General features: G+C 42.4%; 1 protein-coding gene across 1 annotated transcript; it reads left to right on the top strand.

The window, feature by feature from the left end:
- Positions 1-12,785: 12,785 nt before the first annotated feature.
- On the top strand, positions 12,786-16,536 carry rtn4rl1a (reticulon 4 receptor-like 1a). The gene is made up of 3 exons (XM_073479580.1): positions 12,786-12,816; positions 13,139-13,593; positions 15,646-16,536. Exons 1-3 carry the CDS (start codon positions 12,786-12,788, stop codon positions 16,534-16,536), a joined length of 1,377 nt encoding a protein of 458 aa, XP_073335681.1.
- Positions 16,537-19,691: the final 3,155 nt, after the last annotated feature.

Consider the following 19,691-nt stretch of genomic DNA (forward strand, 5'->3'; position numbering starts at 1 on the left):
TGATGTCTCCTCTCTGCTATTTCTCTGTCATTTCCACCTGAATGTATTTTCCTCCAGTGGCACGGTGTGAAAAATGTCAACAAGAAAAGGCGGGCCGAAGGGGATGTGTAGCACTTTGCCACGCTAATATCATGCTAATGGTGTTGTGCAAACGGCTGAATTGCTGTCAGTTGAAAGCTATTAGAAACAGTTCAGTTTGACACTCTGGATTTAGATGGAAGGGGTTGATCTGGCAATTTCATTCCAGCGCAGTGTACTGTATATGTAGTTGTGCTCCCAAGTCATTAATCATTCTGTTGCTGTGGGCCTCACATTTGTCAGCTGCCGGATAACTCATTTTGGAACGAAACTGATCGCATCAAGCGCTGACACTTCTATAGTGTTTGAAATCATTCTCCATAGGGAGCCCGTTTAATGAGAGGACCTGATGCCGATCTCCCTCTCTTGTTTGGGCCAATCAGTCTGAAAAATGGCCAATGCCTGCCTGTGATTGGCTCAGTCAAAGGCAAGTGTGCCAGAGCAGCGTGTTATCCGATAAAACAGCCCCGATGACAGATGATCCCTCGGACATGTCACTGTGCTGAAATCGCTCACTTCACTTGTCATTCTGGATATTTTGGATTTGTAACCCTTCATCTCGCTCCCTTTTCTGCCTCTGTCCTCTTTTCTTCTCTCTTTTTCTTGAATCCTTGCGTGTCTGATTTACAAGTGTAATCCCCGAGCATGACGGAAATTTCCCGCTCTGAGAGCCTCAAAAACAAATACTGTGGAACCAAGGTGCAAGAGCACAGGCAGTCATTGCTATGAAAGATTTATGCAGTAATATGTCCTGATGTACTTTTAACAGTCTTTGTAATAGAGACAGATGGGAAACTAAACGAACAACAGGGAGTGGAGCAGAGGAGGGTGACAAAGGGTGATTCATACCTGCAGTGTAGAGTGCAGGGAATGATTTAGTCACAAGAAGGGGAAGAGAGATTTTCCTCATGCTGGGGGAATTGGACAAACAGCTATTAAGAGAAGAACCAGCTCGCCCCCATGCTGCACTTTCTCTTCCTCTTCTCATTGGCCTGTTGGACAAGCTCATTTCTCGCCACTCTCCACCGAGGATATCTGCCAAAGAGTGCTCCAGATCCAGTGATGGCAAGACACAGGAGGGCAGCCAGCGCCTCAGCCAAAACTACTGTGTGTGGATGTACACACGCACGCACACACACTCACTCATACACACCATCTCAGCTGACACAGATGCCTTCTGCTAGATCAGGGCCAGTCAGCTGTGAAATGCCTGTGATTGGTGTGTATTGTATTTGCCCCGTTGGGGGTACACATCTGTGTGTCAGTGTGTGTGTGTGTCACTTTGCAGCTGCATTCATGCAACTGCAAACTTGTTTCAAACACTTTCTATGCACCCAAACTTTGTGTTTTCTGCCTTAAGATGACTCTGATCACTACAGTTTACAGTAAGCTAGAGTCTCTTTCAATATGGCCTTAAAATGATATAGTGGACAAAAAAGCAAATATCACAACATTTTGACCAAATACCTCAACATTATACCATCAATAAGTGGGTAAAGGCAAGTATTACAACAAGTAAAACAGCCTGATAAGTTAAAATTGTGTCACCTTACTGTAATGCTGCATTTACAACCAGGAAAAGCCAAAACTTAAGTCGTATCATGATCTAATGATATCCAAAATCTTATATAGTCTCAAATGATGATAATAATATAATATCGTCATATTACCCAGCCCTACTAGCAGCTCAGATACTAAAACAAGATTATGGAATATTGCAATATTTGCGGTCACATCTGATATTTTTTATGATATCAAATATCAAACAGCTGTTACAGCATCTTATGGCTTTTATTTTGAAAGGAAAATGCATGCAGAGCTGTCATGGCAGCAGAGGCAGCGTACATCGATATTTGGGAGGTTACTACAGGTTAATTGGCCAGATTTAGCAGCATGCAAGCAGCGCGTTAACATACAGACATTGAGGCTCGCCAGTTTTGCAATATTTTGGTTTAGAGTGGGAGAAAATGGAGAGCCAAGGGATTTGAATGAGGCGGCATGTCGTCCTTGCTCTGAGCAGTTGTTAACAGGGCAACCCCCCAAATTTGCAGTCTCACCTCGGAGTCCACCACCTTACACAGTTAGCCAAGCAAGGATAAGATCGTCTATTGCAATATTTGGGCGGGACAATGTCATGATGTCCCAAACCTACGTCTGGTAATAGAAAGTGGAGAGAAAAATGGCGAGATAACACAAATGAGCAGATGATTGTGCACCTGAGTACCTTACAAGGAATTCACACATAAGCAGTTTAATACAGTTCTCGGCACTGCAAAAGGTGTTCTTCGATTCACAGTTTTAATCTGGATTTTTTCCAGCTTTCACCGATTTTATGATCAAAATCATGCCTTCCAAGTGCAGCGTATGTTATGTTTCTGTGTTGATTAAAGAGTGCATGGGTCTTAGCCTCCCGTGTCCTTGCGTGCCTGAATGATTGATTCTTTAATGCCTGAGGAGGAGGTGCCACGCCTCCTCATCGAAGTTGGAACATGGCCCCCCGTTTCCCATTGACACATGTCACCCTGTCGGTCTGTGTTATCATCGTGGTGAGGCAGGACGACACAGAGGGCAGTATCAGCGGCACTGTACTCCCGCTCACATCTTTCCTCCACTAATAGGCAGGAGTTAAATAGGGAAAGCTGTGACCTGCATCATCTGATTATGCATGGACAGAGTGTGTGTGTGTGTATGGCAGGGAGGGGTGGGCAAAGTTTTTCTGAGTATAATTAGAGCTTGATTAGTGTTGAGATAAGCTTAGCCTTTCAAATGACCCAATTACTGCATGCAAAGAGGGTAGAGGTTATTTTTGCATTTTCTCTCTCACTCTCTCTCTCTCAGTGTCTCTGCCTCACTGTCTCCAAAACACACACACTGACGTATGCACCCACTCTGATCAGAGTAGAGTGTGCGTATTTTTTTAATGGGCCACTATGAACAGATGTAACACGCTGGGCCAGGGGCCGAAGGGGCTGATGGGGCCGGAGCAGAGAATCAGACCAGTGAGAGTATCAGGCAGTGGAAGGAAGGACCACACAGGACCGGCGCTAATTATAAGATACCTCGAAAAATAGCTTTTCAAGCAGGCCTGCTCGGATTTGTTAAACAGGCGAGGTACCACTTAAGGTGCTTCATGATAATGAACATCGATTTTTCTTTCAACTTTAAGCACTTTGCTTCCCTGCTGGACAGAGGCAGACAACACCGCTGTGCTGGAGATCCTGAGGTTAAAGAGTCTGCAGGTTCCTATTATAATACAAAATCTCAGAGACTGTAACTGGTGGATTTGCATGCGTCAGTGTGTTAACAATAGGGATGAGTATCGTTAGGACTTTATTGATTCTACTACTCTTAGAAAGAATAAATTTAAGAGTTGAATGTTTTAAATATAACTAGAGAGCAGCAGCAGTAATGTTTACGACTCGCTATAAACTCAATAGATATCTCTCAGGAAACAAGCCTTAAATGTCAATAATTTAAATGATATTCCTGGCATCATAAATACAGAGGGAGATTTAGAACGAATGAAGAAGACAGACATCAATCAGTATCAGTCCTCCGTGCTCTGCTGATATGATTCACTGCCTGCAGGTACCTTTGGTCGTAGCAGGAGGGGCTGGTTGGTCTCAGCCAGTAGCAGTTTTTAAGAGTTTGCCAAATTTTAAGATACCGGTCCGTGGCAAACTAAGCTAATCAGTTAGACTACATACAAACAGCTTTCTTTTTATTGTACCGGTAGCTTTCTGTAATAGTTGTAAATAATGTAATAAAAAAGTGCAGATAAAAGAACCATTAACATCGAAGCTTTTGATTACTACGATATTTAATCATTTAGCCCCGGGGCCTGTCTAATACCAGGTCTTTTTATCCATCCATCGTGTACCATTCTGGACGTTTTTACACTCCATCCTCTCCAGGCAGCCACTGATGTTCTTGGTCATCAACTTTCTTGAGATTGGCAGTCAATCACAGTCAGCACTCTGTTGCCGTCTATATGACACTGCACAGTGGCAAGCAAGGACAATTTGAAAACTTTGATGGTGTGTTCAAGGACACTTCAGTCAGCTGTTGAAAACTCTCGTATTCTGTCATCAAGTAAGGATCAAATCTGTTTGTTTCTAAATCAAAGGCATTATTAATAAATTAGGTTTCCAAGTTAATATTCATGGTGTAGCCAATGAAAACCACCATTTGGGTTTGTTAGGCTTTCATTTGTGTATAATCACCTGAAAATAAGAATTATTGTTTTCATTACTTAGAATGAGCCTTTTATGTATATCTACAGAGGAGATTGTCTTCCATATAGTCTGACATGTTTTTACAGTAGCCAGGAACGGACAAACCAAACGCTGGCTCAAGAGAGGGCACTTCTATTAAGTGTTTGGTATATAATATCAGATTAGCTATCCGAAATCCAAAAGTTACAAAAGTTATACAAGTTTACTCTCAGAGAAAAACAGAAAACAGATTGGATGGATTATTTTTGTTACGTTTTGCATAAAGCTGAGGACTCAAATGTGGACAAAGTGGTAGCTTTATTTACAAAGCCAGTATCCAAAAAATCAAAATGTAGGCAATAAATGGCTGGTGACATAAAAAGGCAAGTGAAAGGCAAGCAAAAGAGAACCCTAGAAAAAACTATGAATACAAAAGAAAGAACAAAAAGAAAGTGACAGGTAACAAAACCTGGAACGCAGACTAATCGACACCAGGAGGGAAAAAGGAAACACAGAAATGACACCAAGATGAAAACAGACAAACCAACGAAGATTAAGGGAAAAAGAGAGGGTGAAATACACGGAGGGGGGAAAAGGCGGAAAAGACAAAGACAAAGACAGAAGGCGTAAAGCAAAGCATGACACGTGAGGAGAGAACTTACAGAATAAAACAGGAAATAACCAAACCATGACAATTACCACAAAATGTGTTGTGTCTGTCAGTGGTCTAACTGAGTCATCGCTCCAACTCTAAAACACACGATTTGTAGTTAATGAGATGAATAATTTCTTGTCTCTATTACTTTAACTGCCTTACTTCATGAATACGTAAAGTGAAAACATTTCCAAGGCGTGTCCCAAATTGCATAATGAAGAAGACATGATTGAAACATAGAAACTGAAATAAAAGTATTCTGATGGATCTGGGTGCACAAATGCTTTCTGGGTCTGCAATATTTTTGTTCTGCGATGCAGCAGTCAGACAGGATCAAGGATCAGGACAGGGTTGTAGCTACTATCATGTCTGTTTCAAGAAATCAATCTTTACTCCCACTCTGCCCCCGTCAGCCAGCGATTTGCTTGTGAGCTTTGTTAGATTTTTTGCGTTTGGGGTCACAAAAGTGGGACTTTAAACCAAAGAAACTTTAAAGTAGTAATTCCTAGGCCACAGAGGATCAGTGGTGCAGAGCCGGCAATATTGACCTGATTTGTCTCCAATATGAAGATGGATGTAATGGTTATGTACTATATTACATGAGAGGGGAGGATTATATAGTGCGGAGATATTTCAGCTATGTCTTTGAGGCAATGACGCCATTTAAATCTCTCATTAACTCTGCCAGAGATTTATCACCATTTGAATGAGCAACGCTAAATGATCTTTGGGATTATGCTAAGCTAAATCAACCACCAACAAGAGAGGAGCAGCATCTATATCGAGTGTCTGAGCGAGCCGTCGTCCCTCCTGCACCCTTTCTCACTCTCCTCGCCATTTTTGTCAAACCCACTCTTATTCCTCTCCTCTTTCACTCTCTGTGTTCCTCTGGCTTTCTAAAATGTATTTTATTTTTCTCTGGTTCAATCCTGCCACTGCTTCTTAATTAAGGTTGATTATCTGTGTCTGTATGTGGGTGTATGCGCCTGCGGCCTGCGTGCACGTGTGTGTGTGTGTGTTGGTGCACCTGGATGCACGAGAGAATGCATGTGTTTCAGCGTGACGAGATGTTTTCTTTTTCCATGTGAGTACGCATGTGTGTTATGTGGAATCAATTTCCGAGTGCTTATCTGACTCACCTCACAGAAGGTCACAGAATTAGTCGGCAATTCATCGGAAGTCACAGTTGTGCGCTGTGCCGAGCAGACAGACATTTACACACCTACCTATATAATGGTCTACGCTTCGCACTAGATCCCTGTCATCCACATCATCCTTTTTTAGCTTCAGTCTCACTCGCTCTGCTCTCTTTCCCTCCCACACCGCCACGCTGTGCCGCTCTCCCCTTGCCTCTGCTTTCATGTTTTAAGAGCTCCTCTTTCCCTTTGAGTATGATATTGCCCGTTCCTCCCCCTCCCCTGCTCTCCTCCTCTCCTTTACCCCCACACACTCCCCCTTACATTCCCCACTTTCTCCTTATGTTTGCCGAAATGAGTGGCAGGTGTCTCTTACGGATGCCGAGTCGTAGTCGGGAGACGGTTGTGATGATGGCCTGACAGGCAGCATGTGTACGTGCCCGTGTGTGTGTTTGTCTTTCCTTTTCGGTGTGTTTTTGCGTGCACATCATGGCTGGTGTGGAGCGATGGGAGAGAGGCGGAAGAGCGAGATGGCTCTTGTAATTGAACCCTGGCTGTGCTTGATGAAGCTCTCAGCAAATATCTAACTGAGAAGCGAAGATTAGTGAATTTAGACAAACAACCAGCGGGAAACGGACTCAGAGGCTGAGAGGGCAAGAGAGAGAATGAGAGAGAGAGAGGTTTGATTAAAAAGGCATCACTTGCTGAAACGGACGATTGATGGTATAAAGTGGAAGCCATGCGGTTGTATACTAACCCCGGGGACAAAAGGACATGGTCCATGTGATTATGATCAAATCAAGCTGGAATATGAACAGCCAAATGTCTTTGACTGTTTGCTAGAGTTTGCTTTCCGAGAGTAGAATTACACCATGTGGCCAAAAGTATGTGGACACCACAGAGCCTCTGCCCTGGGGTCGTGTTGCATCCATTTTGCACAGTCTGTTTGTTACATTGACTACACCCCAACTTATTGTTCTCTATTCAAAATGGCATGGAGCACTACAGGCTACCAGTCTGTTTACAAGACAAACTGAATAGCCTCAGGTTAAAACAACAGAAAGTGTACGATGTACATTCAGAGAGAACTGAAAGTAGAAGGAAACCTAATCTAACATTTCAACATATTTGCATGTTACATTTTTCAAATCAAATCAAATTATCTGCTGTAATTAATAAGTTTTAGGGCTTTTATATAACTGTATGTAAATTTGCCTTTTATTATTTAAATCTTTATTACATTATCAAATGTGAAACAATACTTTTAAATGTTTTTTTATGCTAGCCAATTATGGGACTGCCTTTCTTTGCCAGTAGCATCTCCTTGACTTGATGTCATTGAAAATGAGGGTCACCTCTCGATGATCTCTCGACTAGAAATAAAGGTTCATTGAGTGAGTGACTGAGTGACTGAGTGAATGATTGATTGATATAGTCTATATTTCATGATTTATTCTCTGCAGAGCTGATCACTAAACTGTCCTTGGCGGTCTGAAAGGTTTAAACCTCTCAACCTTTAATGCCATCTGTAATAGGCTAATATCATTATATGTAGGCCTATGTAGTTTTTGACTGGGATGTTTTTTTTCATGGTTTTGTTTGCTTTGTTCTGAAAAGGAACATCTTAATGCTACAACATACAGTGACATTTCACAGCTGCTGTAAACTATGCCGTCGTTTTAGCTTTAACTTCCTGTTTGTACTTCACTGGGAGAGTGGAAGCCAGTAAGCTAGGCTGCCTAGCATCAACTCAAAAAGAGGGAGATAGTTAGCCTAGCTTTCCACAGTTAGCACTGACTCTGCTTTTGGCTTTCACACACTAAGTGCTGTGTTTGACCTGCATCAAGCAAGGGAGGGGTTAGCCTTAGCTACCTAGCTAGTTCTTTCATGTGTGCAGGCTGACACAGATATTGGACCAATCGAATTACAGTGCCAACATCATCAGGGGGCTCGTATACTTTACCAAGGCAATTTAATTTTGACCGAAAAGTCAAACTTTAAGACAAACAAAGAATATTTATGCTGACGTTTGCCCAGTTTACTTTGAGGTCCAGGCCTACACAGATCCCTGACCTCTGTGACCTCAACACAATCCAGCACCTTTGGGAATAATGACCTTAACAAAGGTCTCCGATCTCAGAAATGCAAGTCAGGTAAAAAAATCACGTGTAAAGCTTTTTCCAATCATTGGAGGCTTATTAGAAGATTATTAGTACTTCTTGTAGGGGCCATTTTAAGCCTGTATTACAGACAGTAAAGAGACGGCCTGTCTCCAGCTGGAAACTGTGGACACAGTGGTTCACAGTCAGTGTCTGTCTGAGCTACGTAGCAGCAAAATGATGGCTCTCGGTTTTGGAAAGGGATTATCAACAATTACATGCCATGTGGGTGTCCACATTCTGTACATGTGTATAAATTAATGTAGCATCTGTGAGGTTTACCGCAATTGCTCAGGTATTTTATGCATGTTAGATGAACAGTAGAGAAAATATTTCTTATTTTTAATTGCTCCCTTTTTTGCTTTTCCCACGGTCTCATAATCAAATTTGGAAAGATTTAACACAAGCAAACCTAAGACAATTAAGCTGCAGCCCACATACTGCTCTCCATCTTTGTTGAGCAGCGCACCTGGCTGGCAGAACCACTCGAAAATATTTCAATCTTAAGAAGGTGTTTGGTATCAAATGAGCTTTAAAACATTACACCCCTTCACCAGTGACTCACACCAGGTATGAATTACTTAAATGGAAAACTCACCCTCATTCGTTATCCTATTTAACTGCCGTACGTGGGGAAATGCATCACGAAGAATTACTGATAAAACAGATTTTTATGTATCTCGATGCTCCTCACTGGAAGTTGTTACAGGTTTCAGGCCTGGCTTAATGCCAGCTTGATGCCTTGGCTAATTGCTGTTTCGCAATTAGTTGTGAATTTATGTATTCCAGACTGTGCTAGTGCTGCGGAGCAGAAGACAGAAAAATCTAAAGTAGTAAATCCAAGGATGTGCTTCCTACTTGGAGTTAAGGTGTTTGAAAACATGTTTCTAACAAGCTACAGTATTAAGAACTTGTTTCTGATGCAGGATTGGAGATTTTCCTGCACTGGTGCTGAGAAGAGCTTATGAATTATCTAAATGCTCACACGTTTGAAACCTTGAACCGACAACCTTTTTTTATTGTCTCTTTTGCCGCCTTACTATCAAGTGAATAGATATAATTCCACGTTTTACGAAGCAAATCATAAATAAATAAAACAACCGGATGCTGGTGGGAGATTTTCTGCCCCTAGTGTCAAAGCCATATGGCAGTCAGCAGCTTTTCTATCTAATATCTTTACTTCCATCACTCAATCTGTAAACTTTAAACACCCACGGCTAATCTGCAAGACGAGATTCACACACATCTGCCCGTATTCTCCTTGTATGGGCTCACGTGTGAATAGCAGAAAGATAGAGGATGTAATTGGAAAGAATGAAAGAGGCAAAGAGGAGGAAGGAGGGAAATAAAGATTTAAAGCGGCGATGATGAAAATACAAAAAGAAAAAAAAAATGAAAGACTGCAGGGGTAAACAGAAGGCAACGAGGAAGCAAAAGCGATTGGAAATGCAAACTAACGCTAGAAGCACTATCATAAGTACGTGTCAAGCAGACTTGTACTGTAGACAATTTGAATGTAGAAAAAGAAATAATGGGACCAGTGGGAACAACGCAATGGTGAATTTAACATTGTAAACTCAGACTAACAGCTGAGAAATCACATGTCATTTGCAAGGCAGTTGAGGTTTGAACAGACACTTCAAACTAATTTATGGAACGGTTTGGTCGCATGTAGAGCGCACTTTACCAAGAAAGGGGCCTACAACGAAGAGCTTAATGCCACTGCCATGTCATTTTGAAAAATAAAAATCTTAAGGCTCAAAGCATTGAATAAAACTTGAGAAAAAAGGTGTAAACAAGCTCAAGAAAATTTAGTCAAGTGTTGTCAAGTGATTCTCATTAAGAGACACAAAGACACAAAGCTCCACACACATTGACTTGCATGTACTTAAGTTCACCTTTTTACACACACACACACACACACACACACACACACACACACACACACACATACACACACACAAAAGAGAAAATAGCAGCTTTATACCTAATTAACACAGACCCAGCAGGCGGGGCAGAGCAGCACATGAAGATAAAGCTGTGGAGGAAGAGAAGTGTAAACGTTGTGGAGATAGGAGGCAGAGAAGCATGAAGCAAAGGGCAACACAGATGAACAGATAAAGCAGAGGAGTAGAGAAGAGGAGGAAAGAACAGAAAGATAAAATCACTTTGATACCCCAAGGAACTGAATACACACTGTATGTTCCAGCTTATAACAATAGCGTCTGACCAATCAAACCCATGGGCTGACTGAGAGCGAGAGAAAAAAAAAGCAGTGTGAAACAGATAACAGTCAGAGGAAGAGGATGGGGGAAGAGGGTTGCACATGTGAAATGCTGCAAAGGAGTCCTCAGCATGAAGCATCAATAATAAATGTGAATTGATCACTGTTTAATATTTATTATTCAACCCCCCTCCAACACTACATCAGTACAAACACATGTCACATGGCCAAACTGTTTAGATCAAAAGATCTCGTCAGGCTGAATGAAAATGTGTATAAAATGGTGCTTTATTTGATGTAAGAGTTGAAAATCATATATTTACCTTGTATGACACAGCTACAAATACTTATTATAGTTGTCACTGTGACTCCGAGTGTTCATTAGCTGGTAGTTTATAAGTTTGTACACTGGTTACTTATCAACATTAAAAGACAAAATGAAGCTCAATAAAATAATTACTTTTGATTGTTTTATTACCATAAAGTTGTTGCAATCTAAACAACTAAGATAACAAGTCCACAGCTGTGCTAATGACTCTGTGAGACTGTACAGCGGTAGTCAGAAGGGTGGAAGGAGGCAGGCAAATGTGGGCAGCGGTGTTTCAACTCGCTGTCGAGTGAGAGAGGACAAGAATACGCAGCTTTTACAGGTGTAAAGTGGAAAATGAGTATGGAAACTGAATCATTATGTATCAACATGTTGATATTTTTTGACAACACTACATGGTAATGTTTATGGAAATGTACTACACTGAGGCTAAGGGTCAAATTTAAATTATTTATCTAAAATGTAGTAATATATTTCACCAGTCAACAAACTGCTAACGAAGAATCACAGGATTTTAGAAGGGTACTTGACAAAACACTTGAGTTTCCTCACCTGCAAAGCCCATGCTTTTTCAGTGTGACTCTGGGTTTTTTTGTTTGTTTGTTCCTCTTGGGACAGGCGCAGGAGGCTCACAAGTAGACGAGAGTGGAGAGAAAAAAGTGCTCTGAGAATCATGTTTTTGATTTCAATAATTGAAAGTCAGCATTTTGATTTTTTTTTTTTATTTAGAAGTGAAGTTTTGACCCCTCTAATCTGGACCATCCACAGAGCCACACTACCACTTCTGCTAATATAATAAACAATCGTTCCTTCAACATAAGCTTACAAGAGAAGGTTGAAAATAATGACAACAATAAGTGAAAAAATACAGAACAGAGAAAGTTTTTTTCCAAAGAGGATTGCACAGCATTGATTTGTTATTACAGCAGGACAGAAGATGGGCTGCTGTGACAACAGCTGTTGTGTTTCAGTCTGTTTTTTTTGGTCTTTTTGTGGATGAAAAGGTCAGCCTTGTCAAATACAAGAGACACACTGCTCACACAATATGTTTCAGATAAAATGTAACCTATATAGGAAGACATAGGGAGCACAAGGACACACAAACACATTGTGGTACCTTTGTGCACATGGTTACATAAGTGTACAGACCTATACAAACATATGTGTACCACACAGGATAATACGGATCTGTCCTCTGCTGACATTCCAGAACATGTTGTTCTTTACAGAGCAGCAGTGTCCTGGTCAACCTGACATCTGTCCATCACATCTGTCCAAGTCACTGACACAAACACACACACACACACACATACACACAAGGTTGGACACATGTCTGCACATGATGTTCATATTGTATCTCCCTGTTTGGAAATGACTCCCTGGATCAGCACGTCTCCACCCTCATCTCTTTTTCCTCTCCGGGCCCACAATACATCAAACACTGGAATGATCCAAGGCGGGAAAAAAAAAATCAAATGAATAAGGATTGAGACGAGGGGGAATCTGAAATAAAAAGTAATATCCACTTCACAGGCATGCTGCAGATGATTCCCGCTTCATCCTAAACCTCCTCTCCCTCCCTCTATCCCTCTTCCTGTGTTTGCCTTATGTGGGAATGTACGGTGCGGTGCGTGTTCACTTGTAAGCAGGAGAAGCATCGATTTTCTGTCGCCTTTAGAGGATAACCAAAGGAAATAACACTGTGCGGTGTGTGATAGCATGCTGTGTGTGTCTGTGTGTGCCGTATCATCCAGATCGGCACGAGGAACACATAAATACAAAAGTGCGTACCTCTGTGACAATCATACTACAGCACAATAAAAAAGGCCGCACACACTCCGCTCCAAAAAGTGTTTGTACACCTGAGCAGTGTTTTTATGTGTCTTTGTGTGGTGGTGAGGGGGCCCCTTTGGTATTAAGGATTTTCAAGGTTTTTGCAAAATGTGGAGAAACAAAAGGTCCCCTGAGTTTAGATTCTGAAACAGTTTAAGATGAAGATAACGCTGAAGGTTAAGGTTGAGGGTAAACAGTTCGGCAATGAAAACGTGCGAGGAGAATGGGCTCCCGAAACAATGAACGAATGTTTGTGTGCATTCGTGTGTGTGTGTTTGTACTAGATTTGTGTCGGTGTTGTAATTCGTCTGCACTGAACCGTGCCTATTGTTGTCCTTGTAAACTGAGAGCAATGAGTTTTTCATTTAAGATGCGACTGATAACAGGAGCTCTGCTGTATGAATTCAATTAATTCTGCTTGTCTGTCTCTCACGCTCTCTTTCCCTCCATCTCTTTGTATCACTGTTTTGATTTTCATCCACCTCTCCTCTCCTCTGCTCTCGTCCCTCAGGTTATGGCGGGGTGGAGTTACTCTTGGTGCTGTGTGGCCTGGATCTCTCCCTGCCCTGCCCTCGACACTGCATCTGCTACACTTCACCTAGCACCGTCTCCTGCCAAGCCCACAACTTCCATGCCGTGCCCGAGGGCATCCCGGCTCAGAGCGAGCGCGTCTTCCTGCAGAACAACAAGATCCAGCGGCTGCTCCGCGGTCACTTCTCGCCCACCACCACCATGTTGTGGCTTTACTCCAACAACATCTCCTACATACAACCGTCCACCTTCCACGGCTTTGATCGCCTAGAGGAGCTCGACCTTGGGGACAACCGGCACCTGAAGGCCGTCGCTTCAGACACCTTCCTGGGTCTGGGCAGGCTACATGCCCTGCACCTCTACCACTGTGGCCTGATCAGCCTGCCTCCAGGGATCTTTTCGGGCCTCAATAATCTTCAGTATCTCTACCTACAGGTACATGGATGATAGCCTCCTTTTATCTCTACTGTATATTGCATCTGCAGCCACAATCGCATTAGGGTGTAATCTGTCCGTCAGCCTGGCTCAGCACTTACTGCATATGAATTGGATGCTGATCAAATGTTAGCTGTTATCCTGAGTGCAGGGAAAATACTACAAAGCAGCCCTCACACCAAAGTAATCCACACTATAGCTTCTGTGGTCAACCACTGCAGGTTTGAAATCCTGGATGGAGTAAATCATTTCATTAATTACATGGTGGCTTCATGAGGAGAAAAGCTCCCATCCATATTATTGATTGGAAAATCAATTTATATTCATACAGAGTGAGTGGGGTAAAGGTTACAATTTGTATGTCATCTGTAACATCTACTCATCAGCTTGTCAAACATATAGAAAACCACATCTAGTTGTGAGTAGATCAAAATCATCGGCCATTGACCCCTTCCTTTCACTGAGTTCCTGGCCTGAAACGCACCACTTCAAGGGCAAAGAAAATCATTTCGACCTCTCTGACACTGCTCAATAGCTTCTTCTAGCTACTGCCCTCTGGAAGCTGTACAGATCACTGAATATCCAACCATCCACTATCAAAATAACACATACTTTGAATTCCTTGGTAGTCCAACTAGTTCCTGTATGCAATGGGATTTGTAAATGTAGTCTGTGTAATAAAGACATACCTATTCTGTGTGTTCTATATGTGATGTTATTGGCTTCTTGTGGGATGTTAGAACTGAGCTGAAAGCCATTAGGACGTACTGTTAATCACATTCACATGGCGGCCATTTTCCTCTGACTATGACAGGATGTTATCAAGGATGATCAGGATGTCTTGCTGTCTCTTCACCCAACCTCAGATATGTTCTTGTTAAGTCAATTATGTTATGTTACGTTATGTAACATCATGCTCACAGGAACACACATGTCTCTGTAATGTTCATTCGAATCCAACACAACAGTGTGGTCCAAGCACTTTAACAGTTAGTGCTTTGTGTGGCATGAAGAGGCTGACAAGATATGCCTGCCTCCTTAAATTATGCTACATTGCCAGCCTGATTACATCCAGTGGATTTTAAGAACTTGTGTCTAAGATGTGTGATATTTCAGAATCAATTTACACCTTTGCTATTGTGTTATGTAATACAAACAGTAGCTAATGGGTTATCAAGTATGCAACACATCCTCAGACCTCAATGACTGAATAGGTGGATTGTCAGCGTTCCCAAAAACAACGTGACCATTGCAGCATACCATATACGGTCGTAGTTGGATTAGATTTAGGAAAACTTTGTCGATTGAGTTACAATACTACGTTGCTTCTGTAACTTCCGTTACAAACATACTTCCGTTATCTAAGTATCTTACATTACGTTATGTACATCGCACAACTTCACTACATCAATAAGTTAAGAGAACTCACCGTTAACTTTAACTCTGGACACGAACATCCATCTCCTGAATGAAAGTCTTTTGATTATTCCCAACCATCCATCACAAACCTCCTCCTGAAAGACTTTTCACTCTCTAAACTTCTTCTCGTCACTTCCTCATTTGCAGGTGTAATAATTACTACAGCCACAAGAGGTCACCGCCTAACAACAAACCTAAAAATGGATTGTAATACGCTGCTTTAATTTTTCACCCCAAATGGCTGTTTTTCTGATGAGGACAGGCTGCAAATATGATGTTTTATCTTGAAATATGGCCCGGTGTCCCTCCAGATTTTCAGTATCCATTGTATTTTTTAGTTGCTGATCAGGTGTTAAGCAGAGAAATTAGAATTATTTGTGAGAATCCCTACATTTATACAACCTTCAACCTGGAAAACAGTGGTGTGACATTATCCTTTTAACAAAAGCTTAAAGGCTTCCCACCTTGAGCATGACGTCAAAGGAAAATGGCGAATATAGTATATTGCTGAAATCAATGTAACAATGGTCATATGAAAGTTTTTCCTATAATAATATATCGTAACACAGTGACTTAATGAAAATATTATAACTTACTGTTTGTACCTTCTCTCCTTTCCCTTCATTCTGGCAGGACAACCAGTTAGAGTTCCTGGAGGACGATCTGTTCATCGACTTACTGAACCTCAGTCATCTCTTCCTGCATGGCAATCGATTATGGAGCCTTCGACAGAACACTTTCCGTGGTCTGGGGGTCTTGGACCGTCTGCTTCTCCACCAGAATCGAATCCAGTGGGTTGACCGGCAGGCTTTCCATGACCTGCGACGCCTCACCACCCTTTATCTGTTTAATAACTCCCTGACTGAGCTATCTGGTGGCAGCTTGACGCTTCTGCCAGCCCTGGAGTACCTACGACTTAACGACAACCCCTGGGAGTGTGACTGCAAGGCCCTGTCACTTTGGGATTGGCTGCGGAGGTTCAGAGGCTCCACCTCCTCACTGATATGTGTTTCGCCCCCAGAGCTGGCAGGGAAAGACCTGAAAACGGTGAAGAAAGAGGAGTTGCCCAGTTGTGAGGGTCATGCACGTGGTGGCCAAGGTCGGGAGATGGAGCACGGAGAGTCTTTGAATCACCTGAATCGTCACAGAAACCATCACAACCACCATCAGCGGCCGTACTTGCCTCACGGGGACCAGTACAGCTTGCCGTCACCCTCGCCCCTGCCACGGCCACCTAAGGGAGGCCGCAGAAACTGTACGCGCCGGGGTCGCAAGACCAAAGGGGGGCTCAATGAGGTACAGGTACTGCGGGAGGATGGGGAGAAGGACTATACTCCAGATGGAGGTAAATATGACCTGTCTGGATCTGCAAGGAGGAAGAACAAGTGCATCCCCAGAACTTCTGTTGGCCCACCAAGCGGGGTCCAGAGAGCCAATAATAAAGCAGGGTCACACCTTGCAGATTATCTTTTCTGTTTACCGTCAGCCCTGCTGATGTCGCTGATCTCTGTGATCATACGCTGAGACAGAAAATGTGCAGGAAATGAGACTTTTGTGCTGGTGATGCAACCTTTTGATTCATTCTCCTGAACCACCCTGACCTGGCTCTTTAAATGAGGCATGTGTGCATAACTGTGTGTGTACATGACTGTGTATAAACAACTATCAAATATCTACTGTTGAACTATCCCTGCGGTATTAAGGCAGGAATCTTTAACGAGTCATAATCTAAAAATGGAAGTCAGGGAAAACAATTCAGCCCATAGCTTTGATGATGTCACCAGGGGAAATAACAGGAAAACTTTACATTTGTCTCTGTGGCATCGATTGCTTAACTGAATTTATGTACTTACAAAAACTGTACAGCCACATAGAATAACAAGCCAGTCAATCATAGCAATGATAGCGAGAAGAGTGTGTGATATGGATCAAGCAGTTCAAGGCTCAGTCTCTATGTTTAGCCCCTTTGACATGATATTGCTCTCTCAACGCATCCTTCCATCTGTCATTCATGCTGAAACAAAGGCAGTCACTCAACAGCACCTAAAGATCAAGACACAAAATACTGCAGAGACAAGTGACAGTAAAATGAGTCATCGTTTGAGCATTAATAACTATAATTACTACACATCCACCAATAAAGTGGTTTTACTTATATGTCTTCACAGAAAGGTGAACCCACTTCAATGCACATCTGCGTCTTTTCAGTCGAAACTCTTAATAAACACCACTGGAGTTGTGACACATCTATGTAACTGATAAGTCTTCAAATAGTCCTGTTGAAAGGTGTCTGTTGTCCTTGCAACCCATCAACTTAAAAGCCATTCAGAACTAACCTTTCATAAGGGCCAACTAGTCACAGTCAGTGTAAATGAACAGGTGAGAGAATGAGTTTCTGTGTTACTGTTTGTATGAGTGTGTCTCCACCAAAAGAAAAAAAAAACTAAAGCCATGCGGGTAGAACGACACTAGATAGCAAGAGTGCCTAATGCGAGCCAGTGGCCTAAGAGTACAAATAATGGAGGTACGGTATGGCTTCATTCACACTTGGACCTCACTGTCTACAAAACAGAGGCCTCAACAAGCCTGAAAGGTCAACTCACGCAGGCCAAGGAAAAGCTGGGACCCGACTTTCTGACTCCCAGAAACTGTTATGCACTTTTTTTTCTGAAATGCTGTGGAGGATAACAGAAAGAAAATATACCCTTCATCATCACAGGAGGGTTTCGAATACTGGAAGGAGTACAGATGACCACCACAACACCGCGGTATATATCTCCTGCGATGGTATAATGAACTGCTGATACTGGAAAACAAAAGCAGTTCAGAATCTGTGATGATCATCACAGAGCGAAGGGACTGACAAACTGCTACTGAATTTCTTTCTCTGTCCTCTCTGGTGTGTTTAGTGCGCTCCAAAACAGCTGGACTTGACACTCTGTAAGCCCTGATTGGAGAGTTGGATTTTTAATGCTGCTACGACTGAGAGGAGCCCTTTCCGAGGCTTTCTTCTTCAGGAAATAACAAGGACATAGAGGACTATGGGATACAGTGCCCTGAATGAACTGGAGCGGTTCAAGCACACACACCCCTAATAAAGCCCGATCACCTTCACAGCCTTCCTGGCCCCACTGCAAACACATAACCCCTGTCAGATCCCAGAGCAGAGCACCACGGATGCTGTATAGGTTTTCTGAACTATTTCAGAATCATTCACCCAAAGTCTCAAGTGCTCAATTACAATAAGTGAAACCTGTACAGATGCACACGGGCCGTCCGGGTACCTTAACTAGCCAGTAATGCTAAAAAGCCTCTTCATTTCTTAAAGCATTACAAAGTTGTGAATTTTAAAAGGAGCTGCCCTTGTATGCAAAGGACCTAGCTAAGAAGCTACAAATGCTGACAAAAGCACAAAAAATTATTTGTTTGGTTTGCTGACAACCTAACGATGCGTGGTTTGGATGGGAATCCGAGAGCAGGGGGCTACATTTGTACCCTGCCTGTGTGTGTTTCCTGCCGAGCCCCGCCTTTTTGTGTCTATCTATCTAAATGTTGGGGACGAACAGGAAGCCTGTCACTGGTGTCGTTCTCCCGACATGTAGGATTAGAGACCCCTACTGGTGAACTTGTTTGTGCTGCTGTGAACCCAGAGGTGATGTAAATTGTGTCTGTTTATTCCTGTGAGGATGACTTTTTTTTGTAAAATAAACAAAAAACAACAAAAAAAGAAGAGAAAAGAAAGAAAGAAAGAAAGAAAGAAAAGAAAAATGAAACACTCTGTTATGTCTTGGTCGTTCCCTAAAAAATACAGGGAGCTTGGAGCTGGAACTTTTTTTATTTCATATGATTATCATCATTATATATTTTTTTTCAGGACTGTCTTTTTGTTTTGCTGACTCATTCAAGATAAACACTGCACTGCCCCCTCCTGCTCCCCCTCTATTCTTTTCTATCCTCCTCTTCATCCCTCTGTCTTCCCCTCCCTCCTCCTCGTCACCTCCCTACCTCTGTCTGCCTATTCTCCTCCTCTCTCTCAACCTTTTCCGCTCCCTTCCCTCCCTCTATCTCTCTATTCTTTTCCTCTCCTCTCTTCATTTGTGCAACACAAATGTTTTGTATGTGGTTATCAAACAATGCCAGACTCAAAAGCTGTTTATAAATAACATTAAACAGAAAGTGTCCTCAAATGGCTGAGGTGGTCTCTGTTTGCTTCCTTTTTGTTGTAGTGCATATGCACATCTGTCTGTGTGTGTATGTGTGTGTGAGTGTGGCTAATAGACAGACCTCCAGAATGGGCCCTGAGGCTGAATGATAAGGCAATGAAAGGAAAGGAAAAAATGGGTAAAAAGTAGAAAAAGGTAATGGAATAAGTGCACAAATTCATCTACTGCTGGGAGAGAAACACACCCACATTTAACCAGGGTATATTTTGGCCTCCTTCATGTCCTAGTTTCACTCATACACTCAGCAGCCTCTAATAAAATATGCATCAGAATGACTGTGAGCACACACACACACACACACACACACACACACAAGCTCACAAATACACACACCTGTCGAGCTGTATTAGCTGCGAGGGAGGTGTCTCGTGTCAGGTCAAGGTGAGGTCAAATAGAGCGCTCGCGTGTGCTCCGTCCACTTTGATCGTTTGCACAGTGTTCACATTTATGCATGTG

The sequence above is a fragment of the Pagrus major genome, chromosome 13 (genome assembly GCF_040436345.1).
Source record: "Pagrus major chromosome 13, Pma_NU_1.0".
NCBI classification, from domain to species: domain Eukaryota; kingdom Metazoa; phylum Chordata; class Actinopteri; order Spariformes; family Sparidae; genus Pagrus; species Pagrus major.